Source organism: Siniperca chuatsi, linkage group LG15 (assembly GCF_020085105.1).
Source record: "Siniperca chuatsi isolate FFG_IHB_CAS linkage group LG15, ASM2008510v1, whole genome shotgun sequence".
NCBI classification, from domain to species: Eukaryota; Metazoa; Chordata; class Actinopteri; order Centrarchiformes; family Sinipercidae; genus Siniperca; species Siniperca chuatsi.
This window is the reverse complement of record NC_058056.1, coordinates 17463142-17488469: the sequence shown is the minus strand read 5'-3', so window position 1 is coordinate 17488469 and position 25328 is coordinate 17463142. Positions and strand designations below refer to the sequence as shown.

Here is a 25328-nt window from a genome sequence, read left to right as displayed (position 1 = left end):
TCACCCCAGGGTCCTTTTAGTAGCTGTTCTAGAGGTTTGGATTGTATCACACACACATCTTCTTAAGTACACAGAGGCTTGTTGTAACACCAAAGCTTTAACTTTGACACCACTGCTTGGGTGGAGAAAGTGTGGAAGAAGTGTGGAATTGGTGGGCCAGGTAATAATATCACCATGTCGATCTAATATTTAGCCACCAAAAAAATTTGGTTTTAATAACCCATCCTGTACACCATTCTACACATAGAGAAAGATGGTCAACTTAGAAAACAGAGAGACAAGGTCACATTCAAATAAACTGCCACTTAATTATTTTTACATGCCACATGTCACACAGCCTGTTGAAGCTGCCTTGTTATCTTAAACAGACTGAGCATTTGTCTTGGTCTCTATTGTTCTGGCTTCATGCACAAAATCAATGGAGCTCATTCATCACATGCTCATTGAAAATAAGCATATTTGTTTGAACATTTGTGAGGATTTTTCAGTACAGTCGGAGGCAGAGTAGCAATATTTATCAAAACTGCGCAGCCAGTAGATGTTACAGTCATGGTATTTGCTTGCTGAAAAAGCATTATTCTGTCCCCCTATCTTCACTGTGCATCTGACATGTACAAATCACACACGCATGCCGACACACACACACACACGTGCGAGTAATAAATGCATGCATAACCACATGCACAGTCAATCACACACACACACACACACACACACAGACATACACAAATACTCTCTGTGGTTTCTGTTTCCGTCACAAACAACCAATGATGGATTGGCCCTTTCCATTTTAAACAGGGAGAAAACACATGCCCCCCGGGACCCTTGTGTGTGGAAGTACTTTGAAGTGTCCACATTTAATTCTTCTGTATGATAAATGAGAGGAGAGCTGCGGTTGTAGCCTGTGAGGAAAAGCTCAGCTCGCTCAACAAGGGGAGGGGTAACAAATGTAGCGATAGCTGATAAGCTGACTGTGTCTCTTGCTCTTGCTTGTTGTTCTGCTCCCTGCAGACCCCCACAGCCAGATAACAAATCCATCCTATCAATCAAACCCATCAATGGCTGGCTGCAGATTAGAGACAGTGATTTTGGGGATGATTGGAGGGGAAATGCTGATTATACCTCCCTCTCTTTGACTTGATTACACTCTGCCTGTGTGTTGTCAAGCTCGGCTGCTGAGCTGTAATCACTGGAAGCTAAGAGCAGAGGCTGTGGCTCCTGAATAGACAAGACACAGACGCATTCGCACCAGTAGCTGGCGAGCTGTGACTTTATGACCATTGCTAGGTCATTGGAAAGGCCTATATATCACGCTGTCAGAGCATCTGTGCATGCTAACTTCACATATGCCAACATGTGCAGACATGCACACATTACACTGAGAGAAAGAAAACTCCAACTATGAAACCTTTTGTCTCAAATTTTTTTTCTCCAACTCTTGTTATGTTCATCACATCCCATTTGCCTCCTCTTCCTGCTTCTCTCTACTGTTCTGGCCTACTTCCATCACAGTGGCAGAGGATCCCATGCTTGAGTGCACACACACACACTCACACACATACACACACATACATACATACAAAGTGAGCACAGTGAGCGAAGTCCTAATCTTAGCTTTTTTTTAGCTGCTTCACCTTTAAAACTGGAGCAACTTTCAAACAGTCTCTTCCTCACCCACCTCAGCTTCTTCTAACATTGTATCCATCTATCCTTCTACTCCTTCACCAATCTGCTCAGCCCTCTTTCACTCCCTGTTCACCTTTTTTCAATCACTGCAGCCACTGCCAGCCCGCCTAAGACTCAAGTAGTCACTTTGAGTGTACTGTGCAGTGGCTAACAGAGGCCAGTGTGCATGTTGTGTGCAACAAAAACTGAGTTACTTGCAGAATGTAAACAAACAAATTCATTGCCAAATCTTAACAACATTCTACTGGCAAGTTTGAAATGTATGGGAAATTAATTGGTTTTACTTGCTTGCTTAGAGCACAAGAACAAACCGAATGTATTCTTTTTTCTTTATGTAAAAAAGGAAACAGCAGAAACACAAACTTAATGATGATTTTTATGATGACACTTTAGAGAAATGGAGTACATGTCTGCATAAAAAAGCCTGAAGTAAAGCCTGAAGTAAAATCAGGCCTCTAGGCTAAGTATTTGCTGACATGTTGACTTTTTTAAGCACCCTGGAACACTCATTGTTAGTTTTCTTTTACTGTATTATAGAGAGTTTCTATTGAGAAGAAAAATATCTGCCATGTGCAATTTCTAACAGAAACATCTACCAGGGTTTTTCTTCATCTTTACCAACAGTGTTAACAGAAGCACAATCTCAACAGGAACACTGTCTACTGGGTCACTGTTTCAATTACTATGGCTAATGTTTGTTACTCTAATAACAACCTCCTGCTTTTAATCCTCAACACACCATTTGGGACTGCTGGCATGGCTGCGTAGCTAAATAAAATTCTTTTCCTCAGTGTGTGTGTGTGCATGTTAGGATGTGTGTGTGCAAGGTAGATTCACATAAAATTCATAACCCTCTGTGTCCTGGTTTTGAACTATCTTTGAAGCCCCAAAATTGTCTCATCCAGCTCGTGTTAGGTATCATTTCAATTGACACCATGCTCTCTACTACTAGTGATTTGAATTGAGCATACTTGCATGCTTGTTAGATGGAAACAGCTGTCAGGGGAGATAGCGAGAGTGACTCACTCCTCTTTCCCTCACTTATCGTTTGCCTATTCCAGTCTTGCTCCTCTTATTGTGACCTCCAAGAAAGTCAAAATATTCCGTTCTTTTTCTCTTTTTTTCCCCCTCAAATTCACAGTGAGTGCGCACAGCATGGTGACTGATTTTTGGAAATGTTGTGGCCAGAGGTGTGCTGTGCACCTGTAGCACAGTTGGAAAATGGGTTGGATTAGGATGAATAAATTATTAGTACCTGTTGTGTGCAGCATGCTCATGACAATTTCTGAGATTTTTAAGAGGTTCTACCATAAAAGCTTCTCTCAAAACAAGATTGAAATCTGTGTGTAAGAGGTGCAACATCTCTCTCTAATAAATCACATCTTGAATCTGCCTCGGAGGCTGCTTTTTGGTTTAGTTTACTTTAGTTGACAATAAAAAGCAACATTTACATCTCAGATTGTTTGTCAAGGATAACACAATAAAGTCCAGCACTTATTTTGCTGCCATTTTGTTAATGTAGTTAAAGAGGAGGTGTCAACATATGTTAACATCTTCTAGAAGAACCAAACGCTGAATGTAGAAAGGGGTTCAGTGATATGTTAAGAGCTAAAGTGAGCAGAAACCTGCAGTGAAGTGGGCACCAGCAGTCATTTTTGAGGATATGGCCAACTCAACAACCCCTACAGAAAGATTTCGTGCACACCATCAGTTCTTAACATCGTGATGATAGCACTTTGCAATGTGCATTGAAGTTGTTGTCACAGCAGACAAACGTTGAAAGCTAAATCCACGTAATCTTTTCCACAAAATGGCTGGAATCTAGAACTGAATAACTTCCCTGTCTGTCTGTTTGCATGTTTGACTGATACCATTATCAACAGTTCTCTGGCCAAGAGTCCAAACTGTGATGTCTGCAGCTGCACAGAATGGAGTTGGAGGCTGCCCTTATGGACAGTCAATTCAATTCAATATGCTTTATTGGCACTGACAGTCTTTGCATCCAAAAGACTAATTTTATGGTGGGGCAAACAAATCATATTTGAGATTAAAGAGTGGGATATTGCTATCCACAAAGTCAAAGTGTTCATGGTGATTTGAGCTGATACTTATTGAATTGGTTCATGTAGTGCTTCCTTTACCTTCATTTAACGGCCATAGCTCCCTCAGTAGGAAAATTAAAACAATGATTGCAGCTAATAATTTTGTCTTATTGTTACACCCTAAATAATAATTTTAATACATCATCATCATCATCATCATCATCATACAGGGCCACTCTTAAATTGTAGCACTTGTATTTGATCCTTAGATGGTAGAGTGTCAGAAACAACAAACAAGACTGTCAGAAACAAGAATGCTGTCCTGCATGTACAGAAATTCTCCAAAAATAACTGACAAAATCACTGTAAAGTGTCGTGTCATCATAATTCTTATTTTAGGAGAGAATTTACAGGCGCAAATCTATAATATGCTGACCACAGATGGGGTTTTAGAAACTGACATGGTTTCTCAGAGCAACAACGTGCCTAGTTGCACCATGAAGTCAAGATCACACTGGTGACTGCTAGGAATTCTGTTGTTGTATGTATTGTTATTTTTAGTGCTTGTTGGTTCATGCCTTCCTCCTGCATCCCCATAACATATATCTCTTTCAATGCCTAACTCTGTCCTGAGTGAAAATATCTTTTAGATGTGTGCCACACTGTCTATGTGCTATTATATGTGAGTCCTGGATTCCCTTTTGGTCTTCGATAATACGTTTTCAGCAGAACTAATGGATGTTTGTTTGGCCATAGTGACTGTGTAATGAATGACTCATAGTGTGAGTGGCACCGATAGGAAGCCTGTTCTCCTCTCAAAGCTGAAATAATTGACAGCAGCTCATCTGCCAGCTCATCTAATACAGAAACCTGTACTTGTGTTAACAGAAAGCTGAATCCAGGTCACGTCATTATGGCATCATCAATTAAAATAGCATCATTGTGAAACCGCCTGTTTCTTGCATGATCTATGAGACATGCTTTTAATAAGACAACAAAGGTTAGAACCCAGGATCGGATGACAACATTTGCTAGCAGTTTCACCTTAAAGTGAAACCGCAGCTTCTGTAATCTGACGTATTTCTGACTGAAATGGAATATGTGGGCATAGTATCATTTAGAGAGGCATTTGATTAAATAGTTGGGTAATTTGAAAAAAAAAATGGCTGTGGCCTAGCGAATGCAGAGTTGTAGAAGGATATGGTGCTGTAGAGGACAGTTGACCTCCACCCACACCTACCTCACCCATGATGTTAGATTCGAAGGTGGAGGATCAGGGAGAAATTAATAAATTATACCACAACTACTCTTTTGGAAGTGTAAACTTCTACTACAACCCACAACCTAAGAGCCAAGTGTGGTTTTATATAATGGGAGAGGTCAACTAGTTTCTCCAAATCACATTTGATATAGTCCACAGCAATTGCTTCAGGAGCAGAGTGAAAACACATAAACACACATGCACACTCTCTCTTTTCTTCTCATATTCTCTGTCACTTTCACACTGTATTTTATCCTGCTGTATAGTCTCTGTGTGATTTTGCCCTTAGCTTTTTTAACATAAATGACTCCCACCACCCTGGCAAACTACCCGAATAGCTTATCACATCTGAGCATGCAAAGGCTATACGTGGAGTCACATGTAAGCGTTCATACATACGCGCACACACACACACACACACACACACACACACATCCATCCACACACGCATGTATTCACACACACCCCCACACACAATCACGTCCAGCTATTGTGTATTTAAAGTGGCAACCTGCTGTTTTCGTTCCTCCTGGTCTCCTGTGCCTGTCAGGGGCCTCTGAAACTGTTGTTTAATGAGCACAGGTTCTCCTCAGGCTTGCTCCTAGTCTAGTCTGCTTCTGTTGCTGTGTGTCTGCTGTTGCAGCGCTGACCAGAGGAGACATGCAGGTCTGTGTCCCAGGGCTAATTGCTGCTACTTGGCTGATAGTCTTTCTGTGCTCCACTCTCATTGACTCCCTGGACTCCAGGGGGATTCCCATAGGAACCCAAAGACAAACAAACCTGGGCGGACAATCGATAACGGATGCAAGAGTTACCGCTCAGCGTAGCCGCTGATTAAGATTCCCTGGGAATGTGTGTGTATTTGTGCGTGTGCACTATGTAAGAGTGTGAGTATGTGAAGGTGTTTGCTGATTGTCCCCACTCCTTCAGTGCTAACTGCAATGTTATGCCAGTCCCGAAGTGCTTTTTGTATGTGATTTTGATTAAGAGCGTCACAGAGTTCTCACAACAACACCACATTCATGCTCCCAGATAATTATTCCCACAACATCTCAGGTTCACAACGGGGTAGGTGAGATCGTGTTTCTGCTTAAATGTGAGACCTAATAATCTACTGACATTGTTACTTGGAAAAAAATTTAAATAAGACTGTGGGCTAGCAGCACTAAGCTTAAGATATAGCTTTCATACGTTTCTGTTTTTTTATATAATGTGTCTTCATATTAGTGACATTTTAAAAGTAAAAATTATAATTGAAAAGTAAACAAATAATACTCACAAGTCATTAAACAGCTATTTAAACTCCTATACATGTGCCTAATGTAATGACAAAGAGAAAAACATGATAACACAATACACACACAATAGATTACATAAACATGTATACTCTCAGTGCCCTACAGTATAGCACATCAGAACACTTAAGTTAGGTATAATGCAATTGCAATCTGTTTTCAGTTTCTTAACCTGCAATTTTAACATAGTGTAAAGTTTTAATTAATTAATTAATTTTTTAATCAAATACATTTTTGTGGCCAAAGAAATTTGCAATTGGCTTGCAAGCAGTGCTGTGTATTAGTGTCATCTCGCCTCTCCTCACCCTCTCTACCCTCCATTCCGTCTCTTCCCCTTCTCTGTGGGCTCATGTTTGCTTTTGTTCTCATCTCCAGCCCGCCTGACTCACAGTGATGATCTTGACCAAGCGCAAGGAAAGGTCAAGGTTGGCCGGCAAATTGCAATAAGCCTTGTCTCTCTGCGCTAACAGTGTGAGCTCTCTGCCGCCATCTTGCCATCTCTCCATCTTTTTTCTCTCCTTTCCCGTCTCTTTGAAGTCTCAGCTCTGACCGGCGGCTGAGCGAGGGCTGGGGACTTGAAAGCACAGAGTGTCACTGCCTGGGTGACATTTCAGCACAGACCAGCGTGACCCAGCAGGGTGCTTGTGTGTATATGTGTGTGTGTGTGTGTGTGTGTGGGACAAGAGAGTGTTTCCTTATGGCCTCAGCTGTCCTCAAGGACTGCTGGCTGCTGGGGGCTATTTGCCTCTGCACCAATGGGATTTCCTTTCATTACATGAAAAACAGAATCACCCATTCAACCTCTAACCCCTCGCTCAACAGTAGTGCCATTGGGATGCAGGGCTAAAGCTGATACCCCTGTTATAAATACACACTCAGTAACTAGATCTAGTACACACAGCTATTGCATGAGCCATGGCTACATGTAACATTTTATATCATTTTCAGAACGCACACATGCACACACAAGGCTCAAGGACAGCCTCCTTTGGGTCAGCTGTTCGTTCCAGCCCAGTGTGCCTAAGTGGCTTTTCTCTGATGGCTTCACACACGAAAGACTTCACTTTAATGTGTCACGCAGTACCCACATACTCAGCCAAACAACAACAATGCCTGCCCATGGCCTGTAGCTGGACAAATGTCTTCATCTATCGCTTGATTGTGTGTGTGTTTGCGCCTTTCTGTCTGTCCTCTAAATGGTGTAAACAGGTGTTAACATGTCAACCCACAAGATGCCACATGCTGCTGTGTCATGATCTCCTGAACAGCTGTCCCCCTCTAATGTGTGTGTGAGTGTATGTGAGTATATGAATGTACATATTTACTATAAGGGTTATAAATGGCTGCAAGAGGAGCTTTAGCCCTAGATATTGTGCAAAGCCAAGGACAAACAAAGAGAAAGGGCAAAGAATGAAAGGGAGCTTTATGCCAATAACTGATTTCCTCGAGAACACTTGGAATTTTCATCTGCCATATCTTTCACTGTGCATTTTTGTGTGTGTGTGTGTGTTTTTTGTATGTTTGTATGCACAGGTATGGGTGTGAATCTGAGTGAGCTTGAAGGTTTAGTGGGTAGGGAGAAAGACTGTCCAGTAAACAAATGCCCTTGAGCAAAGGACAGAAACTCTACCCCCTCTCTCTCTTTGTCAGTCTCTCTGGATTAATGAATCTGTTACTAATGCCTGTAATGTAAATGTAAATTTCTGTCCTCAGGTGGAGATTGAGAAGCTGGACTACCATCACTACCTGCCTCTGTTCTTTGATGGATTATGTGAGACTGTTCATCCGTACGAGTTCTTCGCCCACCAGGGAGTCCATGACATGCTGGAGCACGGAGGCCCCAAGATCCAGCCCGTCATTCCCCAGCTCATCATCCCCATCAAGAGTAAGTCTGGGAGGGTGTCTGCACTCATGGTTTACAAATCACACACAACACAGCTCCTTTCCCAAGTGATCCTGTGTATGTTGAGGTCATTTTACCTTTACAGTGATCCCCTGCCACTGATGGGAAAATATGGTTGTCTCAAGATTACACAAATACCGTACAAATATTGGTATTGTGTCAGCTTAAATACAATTATTAGTATTGTTTGAAATGTTCCAATAAAGCTCTAAATGTGCTCGAATGTTAAGATCATAGCTGTAAAGCTACGAAGTGAGGAGGAGAGAAGGATCAGAAGATTTGGCATTTAAAATATGTTTAACGTGATATTATTTTTCAGTACTAAAATACATTGTATAGTCACATAGCGCGTCATCTATTCACTTACCTTCGGCAGCAAAATGGCACTACTATCTTACTCATTTGCATTAGTTTTACAAACCTTTCTATAAGTAAATATTATCATTATTCTGTGAGTGACTGACAGCCAAGTAATCTTCTCAGTTAGAGTTTAATTGCAGCCTTAATAAATATGTTTGCATGTTATTATTTCATTATTTACTATTTTGATGAAATTTTGATTACTGTTTGCTGATCTCAGACAAATCCCAAGTCTAGAAGACATTCCCAGTTGCTTGTAGTTTAGCCTTAAATAAATCAGAAGCTAATAACACACACAGGTTGTGGGCACAAATTAAATAAAAAGCCTATCCTAGAAACCTAATATTAGGTAACTTAACATGAGGTATCATAAAGAATGTCCTTCTTTGTAATTTTCTCAAAATTGACTTAGCTTGAAAATACTTGAGAATACATTAAAATAACAGTATTATCAATATTAAATGAAATAATTGAAATCAATGATTAAATCAATATTAATATTCATCACAAACTATATCTAAAATGTATTAACATATTTTTGAATAATTAACTACAATGGCACGCTCAAACCCTTGTCAGACAATATTGCAATGGAGTGCAACCAAAATAGAACAACATATTTTACTAGGAATAGACTCACCTGTCTTACACACTTGCGCTACAACAGATTCTAACATTACCATACAGCCAGTCCTGTGACAAGTCCTAATTTGGTTTCACAGTCATACTGTTCCTATTATTACATTAACCCTCAGGGCGAAGCGTCCTTGTTTTTGCATTTGCCGGAAGAAGTTGGCTCTAAAAGCATGCCTGATAATCTGCCATGTGCAACGTGGTGACATGCTACATTTAACTGTGTCATTGTGTTGTGCCTCCTTACCTTTCCACGCTGACACGTTTACACGCACACACACACAGTCACACACTCAAGTTGGCAGATGGAGGTGGGTGGAAAGGTCATGTCTCAGGGTGGAGTGGTCTATGACTTCAAAAATAGACATCACAATGTACAGTGATCTGGACAGGAAAGGTTTCTTCTGTGGCGAACACGAGGAGGATCAAGATACACAGAAGTTAGAGGAATGCAGAGTGTGGCTTTTGTTGGAAAATTTCAGCACAGACACAGTCTCACACTCGCGCGCGCTCACACACACACACACACACACACACAGTCTTTTGTTTGGCGCCGCTGCCAAGTGGAGTGTCAGTTTCAAAGTGGGAGCCTTTAAGTGGCGCCCAGTGAGCCTGGGATAGTGTTCATGTCATGGGCAGTTGGCTGGTGGTGTGTACGTGTATGTGGAGTGTGTTCCCTGTTTATGTGTGGGTGTTGGATGTCTGTGGAGGCAGAGGGGCGTAACGGCCAACAATAGGCAGGACTGTTAGAGACACACAGACACAGTGACAGACTGAGCCTGGCACAAAGTCTGCTACCACACTACACACTGCACTGAGCACGCACATCTGCAAGGTCTTACACATCTTATGTTGTGTGACATACCTAGTTTTGTGTTCGCATGAGTGTTACTGTATTTTTAACTACAATATTATTTACTTGTCTATTCTATTTTTTAAATAATGGAAAAAGCAATGATTTAGTAAAATAAAATTAATTGAATACATTTAAATTTGATCATTTTCATGCCATACCCAATGCAATATGTTGTTTCACAAGTGCATAATTTGCCAGCATCTCTACACAGATAGTTTAGATATTTGGACAGCCTAAGGTTAATTTTGCCCTTTATCAAGAGGCACCCACTTTATACATAACTTGATATTAAACACAGTGACTGGGTCACTCGCTAACTTAGACAGTAGTTTATAAATTCATACCCCTCAGCAGTTTTGGTCATTTGCCTTTGGGAAGCCAGACCAAAGGTGATGGTTATGCTCCTCATAAAAACACACACTTTGCACTGATAATGGAATTTTAAATGGCCTGCTCCTTATTAACTTTTTGGTTTATTAAAAATCAGGTCTGTTTCGCCATCCACAAGGCAAAGCCACCAGTCCGTGTCTCTGTTGCAGATTAATTACTTTTCTATGGAGCAGGGAAAAAGAAGGGATGGTGGAAAGAGGAAGAAAGTAAAAAGCTGTCTGCAGTCTAAAATGGCAAGATATATATTTTTCTCCTCTGACGTTAATACATCTTCAATGTGCTGGCAGGCTCTTATCTGCAGAGCGACTGAGTCACGTCAGGGCCTGGTGAATTTTGATGATGACTGCAGGTCACCCAATGAGAATATACAATGAAGAAGGCTCTGGCTGACATTATACTCTAAGGCCCTGTCCTCTGTGACTTAGACTGAACTCTTTCCCACTGTACACCCTGTGCCATGTTAGAAAGACACTTTTATAGTTTAACAGATTTAATACATCTTTGTGGTTTTGCTGAATTTTAGAAGGTGTTTTTTTTTCTCCCAAAATGTGTTTTTTGGAAGTAACCACTTGTAAAATAATCAAAAACCTGAATGTGCAGAAAGAATATGGTGAAAGAATGAAAGAAGAAAGAATGATTTTATATGAAACACTGATATTTCTTTAAGTAAAAACAAAAAAGGTCATGTTCAGCAGTACCATGGTGACTTAAGAAGAAAGGGTAAAATGTGACTGAAATTATGTGGTTTGGGTTTTTCTGGCTTCCTTAAATAGGTAAGAGGATTCAGAGCCATGCCTCCGTTGAGCCTCAGTTGATTGGCATAACATTTGTTCAGCTTTGAACCAAAATGAGACTTCTATTACAAGAAGATCCTCAGTTACGCTTCTGCACAGGAACATCTTCTGATCTGAAAAGTATATTTATGCAAGGAACGAGAACAATTCAGCGCAAAACACTCCAACGTGTCACCCTACCTCTGACATTTCACAGGAAACAGAACACAAGGTCACTATTGTTTTATTTTCACACTGAATATGAAACAGGTCCTAGCATGAATAGATTATTACTTTATTCAGATTTGTCCTAACACAGGATTTATACCAGCATTAATATATCAGGCCCACGGCTGCCTTCTCCCCCGCTCTTTTAATTTTTTTTCCTTTCTCTTTTTTTTTTCAGCAAGGCGAGAGTGCCAATGAATAATTGAACAGTCCCGTGGTCCAAATGTCACAGCAGGGAAAATTGTTTGTGCTGGCTGGTAATTAGAATTTCATTGTTTGTTATGTAGGTTTGAAATTCCTGTCATTCCACATTCCACCTTATCTTTGTGATGGCAGATATCTCTGCGCTTGTCTATCGGGGGAGACACTAAGGCAGAGATGGAGAGATGGCATAGAGCACAATACATTCGCTCATTCAGCATCATCTCCACCACTGGTCCTCTGTATAGGCCTCACACACACACACACACACACACTGAGACAAAGACATTCCTTAGCGAACTTGTCATACACTCAAATGGACACAAAACAATGGACTCGGTTCAACTGGTAATTTTCTCACACAAAATTGTATTAATGCAATGTGATGAGAGTGTAAAATGTTTTATTCCTTCGACCTATTAGCCTCTTGTTGTTTATATGACTCTTCTACATTGTATAACGTCATTCATATTTTGTTGCTGCCGTGTTCAGCGCTGCCTGTGCAGCCTCATGACTGAGGCTGACATTTTGTCTCATTGCTTTTCATGTGTTTGCATGCGTGTTGGAATGTGTGTGCGTGTACATGCTCGCATGATTGTGTGTGTATCAACGTGTGACTGTTATGTGTGTATGTGTGAATGCTTGTGACAGCTTTGTATTTGCATTTGAGCTGTTTTAACACAGGCATTGGGTGATGCAGTATGCTCTTCTCTGAGTGCTCTAACTGTCATACACAGTATTTTAAAGTTGTTGCTCTGTTTTTCTCTCAGTCAGTCTTCTCTGTCAGTTTCAGTATGTTGCTAGGGATGGGTATTGTTATGATGTCATTGAAATTACATATCGTACTCGTACTGCTTATTGGTTTGGTACTTTACGTTTATTTTTTTAGATATTCAGTTCTAGATTGATTTGCTCAAAACAGAAAGGAATTCTATGAGTAGAATCAACATTGCTTTATTATTCTTTATTTACCTTCTCTCTTTAGCAGCAATGTTATTAGCATTGTAAACACTGTATCCTCTTCTTTTCTTTTGATCTGGGATGTTAGGTATCAGTGGTTTTGCTTTTATTTTAAGGTCTTTAAGCACTTGTTTGGTTTATTGGGTGATTTATTGGATTTAGCACCATTTTATTCACTTTTGTTTATGTCATGTGTGATTTGTTTCCCGCCGTATTGTCTTTGTTATACAACTTATATAATAATGTAAATAATGTATAAATGTATACCATCTGATATTTTTGATAATAAAAGATAAAAACAAACACTGTATGCACAGCTATAATATGATGTGAAATACATTCATGTACTAATGAATGATGTTTTGATTACTGATGGTATACTGCCTACTTGGAAATTAGTATTTTCTTTCTTTTTTTCTGATTCTAATATTGATGTGTTATCATGTCTGTTTTCAAAGTGAAATGTTTTAATTCACCAGAGCTAACTGTTATCTTTAACTTTGTTAACCTGCACATCACTGGTGCCCTCCGCCCAGGGACTACAGATAAATGAAATGAGCTTTTAGCTATACCTGGTGCAGTAAATGTATTGTGCATTGTCCCTGTAAAATAAACAATAAATAATAAAATCAATGTAGGGATGCACTGACCAGTACTGACCCTATTAAGGAGATCTGGTATTGTGATGATCATGATGTGACTGATCCACAATACAGTTTCTTTGTCAGTATCATTACAAATTTCAGTGTTTTCGCTATCAGTTACATTCATTCAGTCACAACATGCGCTGAGTTTTTATTCCAATGAATTACATGCAGTGAGATATACAGATTTTGGACTGGTGAATCCCTAGTAACATGACTTGCAGTGGATGAGGAAGATAGAATATCTGTGGAAGAGTGAGAAACAAGCACTTTATTGCACTTATGGCAATGAGCCTTGTCCTCACCATAACTGAAGAGTAAACACATTTCATCATTTTTGTTTTTCAAGTCTTGTTGGCGGCCATTTTTTCTGTGAGCGTTAATGTGACCACCCCTCTTGCAAAGTCAGGTGTCAAGAGATAATGAGAGAAAGAGAGAATTGAAAGAGGGAAAGAGAGCATTAAGTTTATGTTTGCAACTTCTATAAATTGAAATTTCTCAAGCGCTGTCAGCAGAATCTGTTGCGACAGACTTTTAATAAATTAGTTTTGGTCATAATTTGTTGGCATGCATCTGTGACACAGTGCACATTCCTTTTTTCCCTTTAAGACCAAAAAGCAGTTTTAATACTTTTACTTTTTTGGTAATTTTCTTGTGTCTTTTGCTAGATTGAAAATGTGCTTTATTCAGCTTTTTTATTACAGGTAGTTAGTCTTTTTTTGCCTCTCTCTTTCACCTGCTCACACATTTTTTCCACCTCTCCATCATCCACAAGCTCTCAGTGTCTCTGCTCACACTCTGTTGTCTTTGTTGTAACTCTTTCTTTTGAAATTTTTCATGCCTTTCATTTTTGTTGTTGTAGGTGCTTACTGACAAAATTGGCGCTGTGATGCCATTACCATCTTCTTTTTGTGAAAGTAGGCATCAAATGACAGTTTAAGGTTTTATAAAGAGAAAAGGCTCAGGTCTGTTTTTCTATCTTGGGGTATGCTGTTTTAAACTGACAGTCTGCACAAAGGTAATTACCAGCACTCATGCAGAAGCTCACATAAAAAACTAAAAGAGAACAAATAAAACCAGTGCAAAGAACTAGACAAATATGTCAGTCTTAGTTGCTAATCACAGTTATTTTCTAACCCTTTGCCCTCTGCCTGTCACATCTCTGTATATCTCTTTCTGACATTTTGTCTACTTTTCCCTTCTCTCTTTCTCTGTATTTCTCTCTCTTGATCTCTCTAGCCCTCTATCTCTCCCACCATCATTCTCTTTTGTTCTCTCTATCAGTGGGAGATAGAGTTAAGTGCAGCTGTAGGCCAAATAGCCCAGTGATTGGCTCTCACTTACTCCTGCCTCCCCAGTGCATTTGAAATCACTGATTGCAGACAAGCCAGTCTAAATCAAAGCCCCGCTATAAAGGAAATGCTTTCAAGGGAAAGGGTGTGTGTGGGGGTTAAGATTTATGCCTATTTTGGCTGTGTGTGTCTGCTAAGACCACTCTTATGTACCATATAGTTTCAGTTGTCAGAATCACTCTACATTTACTGTACCTCCACCTGCCTGAACAAACAACCTGTAAATCTAGTTTACAAAAGCTGGTTTAAAAATGTACTGACCGTTTGCCCTTGCAGACCTTTTTCTTGACCTCTAGACTTAGGTGACCTTTGCCATCTGTCCTGCCTTCCAGATGCCCTGAACACAAGGAACCGTCAGGTAATCTGCACCACCCTAAAAGTCCTGCAGCATCTGGTCATGTCTGGGGACATGGTGGGAGAGGCTCTGGTGCCCTACTACAGGCAGATCCTCCCCATTCTCAACATCTTCAAGAACATGAACAGTGAGTTCCAGCCATACAAATGGTTGAGTGTTAATTCATTGACAGATGGTGTGTTAGCGTGACGTGTCTCTGCACTTTTGTGGAGCAGTCATTGTGTAAACATGTCCCTTTGTGTTATAAATAATTTTTTGTGCTAGTACTGCTACTACGTCAGTGAATTGTTATTGTTGAATGTTTACAAGCCTGTGAAAGGCACTGATAGATATCCATGTGTAGTGTTAAGACTGTGGTTAGGTTAAACCAGGTGATTCCACAGAGCTGCTCAGTTCTGTGGAAATGCTATGCAGATGTAAAGTGTTGCTTTCTGTTTGACTGAGTCTTGCGACTTCCAGGCAGAAAGCATCCTGTTTTCTACCTATTATTTTCTCTGTGGATTCAATGTATGCACCTGTCCCAGAATCCTTTTTTACCTTTCCTCCCTCCACTTAAACATCCACTTGACAGAGAAGCTCCATTTTGTCCTTTCTGCTGTCAGTCAAGCTGCATTGTGCAGGGCTGTTGAGGTGACTTTGCCCTTGCTCTCTCTGAAAGCCTCTACCTGGGTGACTCCAGGACCTGGGGAGATTGGCATCTGATAGGCAGGGCTCTTTGTGTGGCAGTGTCAAAGCACTTAGCATGGTGTGACATGATGTGGACCCATTGAATGCTTAGAGGCACAACCAATCCCGAACACGGCTCACCACACAGTCAGTAGGATGTGGAGAGTGACATTGTGAATCAATCATTTAAACACAGGCTTTAACAGGAATAAACACAAGGCTTTAGTCTCTTAATCAATATCCAATTTGAATCTCTTGTCTCTTTAATTCGCTTACATTATCTGTTACTTTTTGCTAGGGCCTAAAAAAGGGAAGAAGAGAGCCGAAAGAGATAGCGTGGAAAGACATAGGATGGAAAAGAAAAGCCTGCCTTATTAGTGCATGGCCATATGCAAATCTCCTCTGTAAATTAGCTGTCAAATCAATCCCCTAAACCCTGTTGAAGCGTGAGTTTCTCCGCCATGGCGCAGGCTCAGCAGTTGGCCAGTGAACCCCACCAGGAATAGTTTTATCTCTGCCTGGTAGTTACCGTGCCGGCCTGTCTACCTGCCTGCCCGCTTGTCTGTCCTCCTCTGGTGGGCATTGATTAAGCCTGAGCCAACCTCTCACCTGGCAGACGTCCCTGCTATTGACCTCTCCCAGAGAGACCAGTCTGGGCCAGAGAGGGGTCCATACAGCTGCCAAAGCACAGGACGCAATCTGCTAAACAAGGACAGTGCTTCATGTACTTTATAGGTATCCAGTATTGTTTCTCTCTTTTTAAAGTTTGTTTAGAGTTGAAGCTGAATGATACAGAAAGTTTAACCAAAGTAAAGTATACAAGTATGTAAGTAAGTAAGAACATATATAAGTTCATAGATAGATAGATAGATAGATAGATAGATAGATAGATAGATAGATAGATAGATAGATAGATAGATAGATAGATAGATAGATAGATAGATAGATAGATAGATAGATAGATAGATAGATAGACAGAAAGAATGTTTCCTAGTGTTATTATTTTCTCACATTTCCATCTGGAACTTTAGTGTTAGATAAGCTGTCAATTTATGCTAACATAGAAAGATATGACTTCAAATACAGAGAATAGACGCTTTTCTTTTGGGGACCAAAGACTGTATGAACTAGAACTCTGTGTTCTTTCTCTCTAATACGCAAATATTTTAGGGTTGTTGTTCTCTCACACTCTTTCTTTCTCTGTGTGTCTTTGTCTCTGTCTTTCTTCTGTTTTATGTGGCTTGTTTATATCGATATCAAAGCTTTCACTGAAGTCCATCTATTATCTAATATTGCTTATATACACCTCCAGCTCCATCCCACGCTCAGTCGGCTATCTCAACCAGAGCCAGCGTGCTGCCTCTAGCAGACAGGCATGATCATTTTGTTTAATACACCAGAAGACACAGAGGACTGTCTAGTAGTGTGTGGTAACATCTCCTTTTGGCTCTCCCACACTGTAACTCAGAGAGCTTGCATGGCATCCCTCTTATCGCCTGAGCCACAACCAGGCTACTGTCCAGTATGTGCCAAGTGTGTGTGTGCATGTCTACATTTGTGTACATCTGTCATGAATAGATCTGTTGTGTCCCATATGCAGCTGTTGACTTCAGTGTGGAAGGCCCCAGCTTTCTGTCTCTGTCTCCGTCTCTTTCTATTCACTGTTGTTTATGTCTGCCAGCCTTGGGCACATAATGCTCTACTAGACATCTGCTACATGCTCACATATACGCACACATACACATATAAACATATATAATCGCACACTGTCCCAGTTGAGGCTATACAACCTGACTCTGTCCCTGTCTCCCCAGTTGTTGGAGCTGTGAATCAACAGGCTGACAGCCACTACTGTAGCGTCAGGGCTACACTGAGATATCACCAGCATGTCATCATGGGACATATCCCCTAGGCTGTGTTCACACACTCCTGCTGTCTCGCTCCCACTCTGAGACAGGGTTGTGACCTGTTAAATTGGTCTGTATACAGGCCTTATCTGAGCCATTTTTCCTGGGTGGAACTCAACAGCCATCTCCAAAATGGACCCTCGGGTGTCCTTTCACTCAGACAGAGCACTGGACCTCTGACCAGGACAACACACTCATGACTCACATGCTCAGCCTCTCTGGGAACCAGACCTCTGAAAAAGGAACGGCTCCATTGTTCAATGAGAAAAAATATGCATGTTAAACTCCAGGCAGCCGTCTGCCATTCTTAAATTCTGACACAGTAATGCGTCATTTTGAAGTGCACAATAATGAGCAATCACATAGTATCACCGTCCTTGATGTACCCCTTTGTCTCCTGAATCAGCTTTCTCAGCTTTTGTTTTCTTTGTGCCTTTTGCATATCAGCTGTGTTTGTGTATGTGTGTGTGTGTGTGTGTGTGCGCGTGTGTGTTTTTGTGTGTGAGAGACAATGTTGAGGATAGTGTAGGAATTCCTCCAATGCGATTTGCACGGCTCTCTTGTTTGCTTGCTGTGATGAATCTTATCCCTAATGAAATGCAACAACGTTCCTTATGAAGGAGAGATGTGCTCCCTCATCCAGCAAATTCCTCTTCTGAGCTTGAAGCAAGGGAACTCATCTACTGTACGTCATCTGAGGAAGAGAGTTTGTAGAGTTTTGTAAGGCAACAGAGAAAACTACACAGAGACTATATTCTAGGGGCTTGTATAAGGATCGAATGGGTGCCAAAACTGACCTTAGTGGATCATGTAATAGCCAGACATGACCCCATTAAATTATTTTTTTTTCTTCACTGTCATTATAAAATTCATTGTTTCCACTATCAGTTCCATTCATTCAGTCATCTTACTATGTTACTTTACATTAAAACTGATCCTAATGAGTTCCACTCAGTGAGGTATACAGATTTTAAATAGGTAAAAAAAAGAGGACTCTGGTGTCGGTACTCTGTATCTGCTATCCTAAGTTGAGGTATTGGAATCTGGAAGACAAGAAGCTGAATTTGTGCACCCCTAGTCTTGAATATAGTTTACTCTAGAGCCCGACAGATACTGAATTTCTGAGGCTAATACTGATATCAGTTCGTGTGAATAATTAAAATCTAATTACACTATATCAGCCAATATTCTTTTTCTTTTACCTACATATATCTTAAACAAACTTTTGTTATGAAGATGTCTGACTAAAGATACTTTGCAGTTGAACATTAAACTTTATTATCAAAAATTACAGTAATATTTTGAACCATAAACATCAAAAATTTAAATTTAATTTAAATTACTATAAATAAAAATACATAAAACAAAAGTATATTAAGCCTGAATTAGAAGAAAATTTTTTATTTGGATAGTCTACTTACAGATTGTTTATAGAGTATTTGTAACATTTCAACAGCTTATTAGTTAGCAACAATTCAGCTGTTCACAAATAAAACCGTTTTCTAGGTTTGGTTAGGTTTAGGCACAAAAAACATCTTGATTAGGGTGTGTTCATGAATTGTCACATAAAATCTATTGATAATCTGTTAAACATCTTCAGAAAAAGCAAAACAGTTCTACCTGTAGGCAGACTATCCAAATAAAGTGTTACCAAAAAAACATTAAATGTCGCAAATAAAACATTTATTGCTGCAATTTACTGCTCTGCAATTTTTTTTGCATGTCTGCCAACATACATGTTTTAACCTGATATCGTCAATAATTTCAGCCTTTCTCTGTACATTGCGCATCTCGATCAAGATTAGTGACTATTAGTATCCAAGGACACGCCACCAGTGTATGCTGAGAATAGCTTGAAACGCAGCTCATCGATAAATTAATTGGTTCCAGAATGTTTTTTTTTTCTTTCAGCATCACTATTTCAGGGATCTTTTTCATGACATTTTTAGCCTCTACATCGCTGTACATGAATGTAGTTGATGTTTGCCTGGAGGGCTCTTCTGGTATTTATTTGAGCCTGCATTGTAGCGTTGTTGTTGTTGTTGTCCTGATGATTTTCTCCGCTTATCTGTAAGGTGTAGGTCCTTAAACGCCTATTCATCACTGACAAACACTCTCTCTCACACACACATATCCACACACATACATTGCTCACACACTCTGCGGTGATCTGGTTCATTTGGCGTCTTTTATCTTCCTGCTAGGAATGTGGCCAGCTATGATAAGGTCTCACCCACATGCATTGCTGAGCCCCCCCCCCTCCACACACATACACACACACACACACACACACACACACACACACACACACACAAGCAGAGGTTGTGATAGTGGCTCTCTGTCTTCTGTGCCTGGGCAATTGCTGAGGTTTTTGTGTTGGTGACAGATGCAGTGCTGTGGCTGGCCACTCTGTCTTCCCCCTGTGGGCCTGCTTTATCTGTGTATCACATGACACACACATACACGCACTTACAGCACATGTTGGATGTCTTTATGAATACAGCGGATCAGTTACAGCCCACGTTGGATTGTTGGAATGAAAAAAAAAAACAAACAGGGAGAGCTAGCTGACCTCATATCTACCCCCCAGCCCCGCTCCCTGACAGAAGGACAGGGACAGTCAGGAACAAGGAGGCAAGGACACTCCATCAAATGTGGATGGAGATGGTGTACATGTAACTGTCACATATGAAATGGCTATCATGAACACACACAGAAGCAAAACCAAAGCTTTTTTTTTCTATTCAGTTTAATCTGACAGAAGGCCAAGCGTATGCCAATGTACTCAGCCACCTGTGCTCTTTTCCACAATACAACGTAATGCTCCTGGTTACTGCCAGAACACTGAACTATGCGTATATGGTGTTGAAGTTAATTCCTGGGGATTCCCATTCACAAACATTTGCTTTATTTAATGACCTTTTCCAGCTGCCATAGTGAAAAATTAATTCACTGCCATGCTTTCACTGTTTACACACACACACACACACACACACAAACCTGTGGCCCCCATGTAATCCATCATCCTCCACAGACACACGGAGCTTCTTGTCCGTGTAGACGACAGAACACACCTCATCCTCAGCCCCCATCTCCTCTTCCATGTACTCCTTTCCAACAGGAGATGTCTATCTATCAAGCAATCACAGCCTGCCAAGACCCCTTTGCCATTAAAATGCAAAAAAGTGGGAGAAACAGAGAAAGAAAAGAGAGATGGAAGGAAAGATAGCATGAGTGAGTGAGAGATGAAATCCAGGTGATACCAAGCACGTCTGTTCTTACCTGCTCCACTGTTAGTATGCTTCACAGCACATAATAACTTTTTCCTTCTCTCCTGAAGCTTAAGAAAAGACAGTTGAGGAAAATAGTGGAAATATATTTTTATATTAATGCAGTCCCCACCTCCCCCTATCTCCCTCCAAACCTATACTTCTTCCGCCTGCGGATAAGCCCACCTGGCTCTGTTAATTTCTATTGTCAGCAGGTCTGAGGCGGAGCAGCCAATCAGGTATGAGCGTCAGCCCTTGGGCCTGCAGTCGCTCTTCGGCTCCAATTTAAAGGTCAGCTGATAAGCAGCCCGATTCATGCATAATCTCGGCTGCTCTGCAGGCAGACAGGCAGACAGGCAGACTGCTCAACGCAACGAACACACACACACACACACACACACAGATATACACACATACTTTTGGTCTATTATTGACCCCCTCAAACTTTTTACTTCGCAGACTGTGATGGACATGTTTCACTTTTCCTTTTGCAGCTGGAACATATTTCTGCCTTTATTGTTCCATCAGGTTAGAGAATGTACTTTTACTAATTGCTTGAGACGAGTGCCTCAGTAAGAACTTGGCTTTGTGTTTGTTGATTTGTTCATTAATTTGTACATAGTGCCTTTTGCAATGTGAAGCACTTAGGGGAATTATGGGATCCACTCTTTAAATGGCACAGAGCCCTGAGGCCGGCAGTATGCTTAAAATGAAATAGAATTTGGCTTCTTCGCACAGGCAGTTTGCAACTTAAACAAAGTGCTGCTTCGATTGCTGCAGTGTGCAGAGGCTGGCCAGCAGAACTCGCACGGCCTTGCTCACATCTCCACAAGCCACTGCTACTGGTTAACAGTGTCGTGTGATTGCTTCATTTCTGGTTATATCATTGCCTTTTAACATCATTGTCATTTCGAATGCCTCTTTAACTGGTATGTATGTTACAGTAAGTTTGGCATTGGCTCTCAGTGCTGTACTTGACAGCACTTTGACAGCCCTTTTGTGAACCCTCCAAATGTAATTTTGTCAGAATTATACTGGAATCTTATCTGGCAATCACACCTTAAAAGCCAAGTGCTAAGTGATATTTTCTCCCTGTGCAGGGCTGAACGGACAAACTAATCAGAGTTTTCTGTTGTCTGTTTAATTTGTGTCTGTGAGATCAGATAGCTCTGGGCGGTCAGTAATAACAAATACTAACGTTTCCCTCTGTGTTTTTGTTGTTGTTCAGTTGGGAAGGCCTGGCTTGCTGCTGTCCTGATTGGTCATGAGAAAAAGCCCCAGTAACATAGATTGCTTGAGTTTTGAACTCGAAGCACTTGGAGTACGCCATGTGGATAAACGTATAAGCTGCATGCAACACCCCCATGGAAACACCCCCTTAAGTTCCTCAACAGTGTGCGTTCATACAGCAGAACAGTAGATCAGTCAGGAAAACTCTCATCATAGATTTACTATTACTATTACTATATTTATTGCCACAAATGGAAATGCAAGCAGCTGAAGGCTCCACTCTTAAAATGCTCCCTGGATTAGCCAAGCAGCAGCTAGGCCAAAACAGGGAGCGCAATGCAAAACCGGCCTAAGAAGGACATGAATATCATTTGCATTTGAGGCATGTTAGGACTCTAAGGTGGAGGCTGGGGTGGTGGAGGCAGGCTTTGCCAGCAGCAGCGGTGAGTGAGGCAGTATTTGTGTAGTATTGATCAGTGAGGAGGGAGCCATGTTTTAAATGGACCGCCTTGTTATGAGAATGGGCTGTGATTGGTGTGTGACTGATTAGAATAAGGATTCAATCAGCTGGCTATCAGCTGATTACGGCTGGGGCGTATGACTTCCGTGTCCTGCATGAACTAATGCGATGATTCATTTGTAAGTCACTAACACACAAATCCACACAGTCACATGTGCACATGCTTGATCACCTTAAAGGGCTAGTTTACTTGTCTTCATGTAGTGTACTCAATTCCAATGCCTAAACCTTAGAAATTCATGGGTGGACTAGAAGTAACACGTAGAGAAAGCCTCTAAGTGAATGTTGAGCTTTTAGATGGATAGCATCAGGTTTTGCACACACTTACTTGTAGTCTGTAGACGACCATGTATGTATTCTTACTATGGAATCAAAAGTCCTCAATCTCAGTGGGGCTCCTCCTTTCTTTCCCTCTAATCCACTCAATTACCTAATTGGATGAGTTATGAGGGTCCTTTTCCTCTCTCCATTCCCTCCACTCTCAATGAGATTAACACACTCTGTAATTAATGAATTTGGGACACTTTGAAACGATTCGCCGGATTGTCCAGGCTCCGGGAGCCTGACATGTGTAACACAATTATCGAGTTGTCGAAATTAGACAATAGAGTGAGATGAATAGTGCGAGCATTAGCTGTGTTTGCTAAAGACAGGTGATCGCACCAGTCTGAACGTGGATCGGGTTGATAGGGCTTCTTTGTTGTTACTCCCTTCAGAGAGTGTGTGTGTGTGGTGGGGGTGCGAGGGGAAGTCAGCCATTTAGTAGCCAATGAGTGTGCTGATTTTTTATGTAATTTTATCTGTACTCCTGTGTATGAATCTGTGTCCTTGTGTGTGCCTTTGTGTGTGTCATGACTTTCTAGTAGCGAGCAGGGAGCTCTCCTGCAGCCTCTCACCACATCATTGTGTTTGACATCTCCGCAGGCAGCCAGCGACAGAGTGCTGGTGTGTGTGCAGACATTTGTCCAGCTCGCTTTGGATCAGCATTCGCACCCTGCGCCAGGTTGCGGTCAGCTCTCATAAACCGCCACACCTTCACAAACTGGCCCGTTGCTTGAAAGTGAAAAAAGGCACAATTTTGCAAAACAAATAACAAACAGCATTTTTACAGTGTCCCTAACTTGTTGTTCTAGGCAAGGACACACAAAGTAAACAATAGAAATAAAATAGATTTTTATTACCAGTGTATACCAATGTATGTAGATATAGTCCTTCTTCCTGCTGTCAGATGTGGGCAGAAAAGTACACTGAAGATAACAGAAAAGTAAAATAACTGCCAGTTACATCTTGAACACTTTCATGGACTACTGAACTGCATTTTCACATATTATGAAAATGTATTAATCTAAAGATAATATGGAGTTCTCTAGACATGATTTCGGACTTGCGATGCTGGTACATTTCTAGGTCACTGCATGGGAATTACTTATGATTGTCAAGTGAGTCCTCAGCCCGGCATTGTCAGTCATAATGCCTCCACACCTGCCATTTTTGGGGTCTGTCTCCTGTCTGTCTGTGTCTTTAGAGACCCACCCCCCCATTGCTGCCCCTCCTCAGCACATTTTCCTGACAGAGGTAACCTTATCTCCTCCGTTCTCACACAGGCTTGTCAGTATGCGCCAGTCACAGTCCTCACCATCTCTAATGGGTGTAATTGAACCCCATTCCAACATTCTAATGCACACTATTTCTCAAGAACTCCCTAAACCCCCTCACAACTCCCCACCCAACTCACACAAATCCCCATAATGTTGTCCCTGCCAAGACAACAGTTTTTAGCTGGCTCCACAGCTCATATTCCCCTAGCCATCACAAAATATGAGTATACAATACTGTATATCAGAGTTTAGCACAAAATGTGATACCCGTTATTTGACGAAGAAGACTAATACATACTCTCACGAAATGATTGCTGCCATTAAACTAAAATTAATTAGTGGTGGCTGTTTAAGTTACAATTGCTTGAATGAATGCTTATTGTTCATTAAGTCCAAAATGATCACACTTTTCAATTAAAGGAAGCAACAGTTTTTCCATAAATGAGTCACAACACTGGGCAAAATAGGTCAAGTGAAAAAAAACCTACTAGTTGTGTAGTAGTAATTTATTCATCCCATTCATATTTATTCATCCCTATCATGTTATACATGCATTAACAATTTGTAGAACCTCTGTAAAGGCATAAAGGCTAATCATACATCTAATATCCAGGTCAGCAACATGGATCAATGGTAGTGTATTCTAAGCAGAACTTGAGAGCAAAATAATTACGGGAAAAGAAGGGTCATGTTGACCCTACAAAATTGCTAAAATGCATGTGTGGGCATTTTCAGCCACAGAAGTATTACAGACATTGTTGTTGCTATTCTAATCCCTTCACTTTAAACTGCTGAAACTTAATTAACCAGTGAAATAATACTACTTTGTTTGCTTTACTTGGCTCTTTATTCACTCTGCTGTTTCAACCCAGGACATTACCTGGGGTGTACAACATCCATGGCATCTTGTCTCAGACTAACAGGGCCTTTTAGTATGTGTGTGGGTGTTTTAGCTTCTGCATGTAGGTAGCAAATGAAAGCCAATCCACTGAACCAGATGTTACCTTATGTTCGACCACCCACTAGTAGGACAAGGACTAGAATCATAGGGAACAAAGGCTTGCATGTATTACCAGTCAGAGATCCTCAGAGGCCTTTAGGCGAACAACCAGATAAACATCTCAATTTTTCTCTTGTTGTCCCACTCTTCTACAGTAGACCACCACATAATCTCCCCTGACCTCTCAAGATCACATGAG

At 40.9% G+C, this 25328-nt stretch overlaps 1 protein-coding gene across 1 annotated transcript in view; it reads left to right on the top strand.

The window, feature by feature from the left end:
- The window catches only part of pacrg (PARK2 co-regulated), a 134651-nt gene that overhangs the window by 55894 nt on the left and 53429 nt on the right, over positions 1 to 25328 (top strand). Inside the window, exons 3-4 of the mRNA XM_044167137.1 lie at positions 7998 to 8169; positions 14917 to 15066. Of these exons, the coding sequence (XP_044023072.1) occupies positions 7998 to 8169; positions 14917 to 15066 (322 nt within the window). The remainder of the gene's footprint in view (positions 1 to 7997; positions 8170 to 14916; positions 15067 to 25328) is intronic.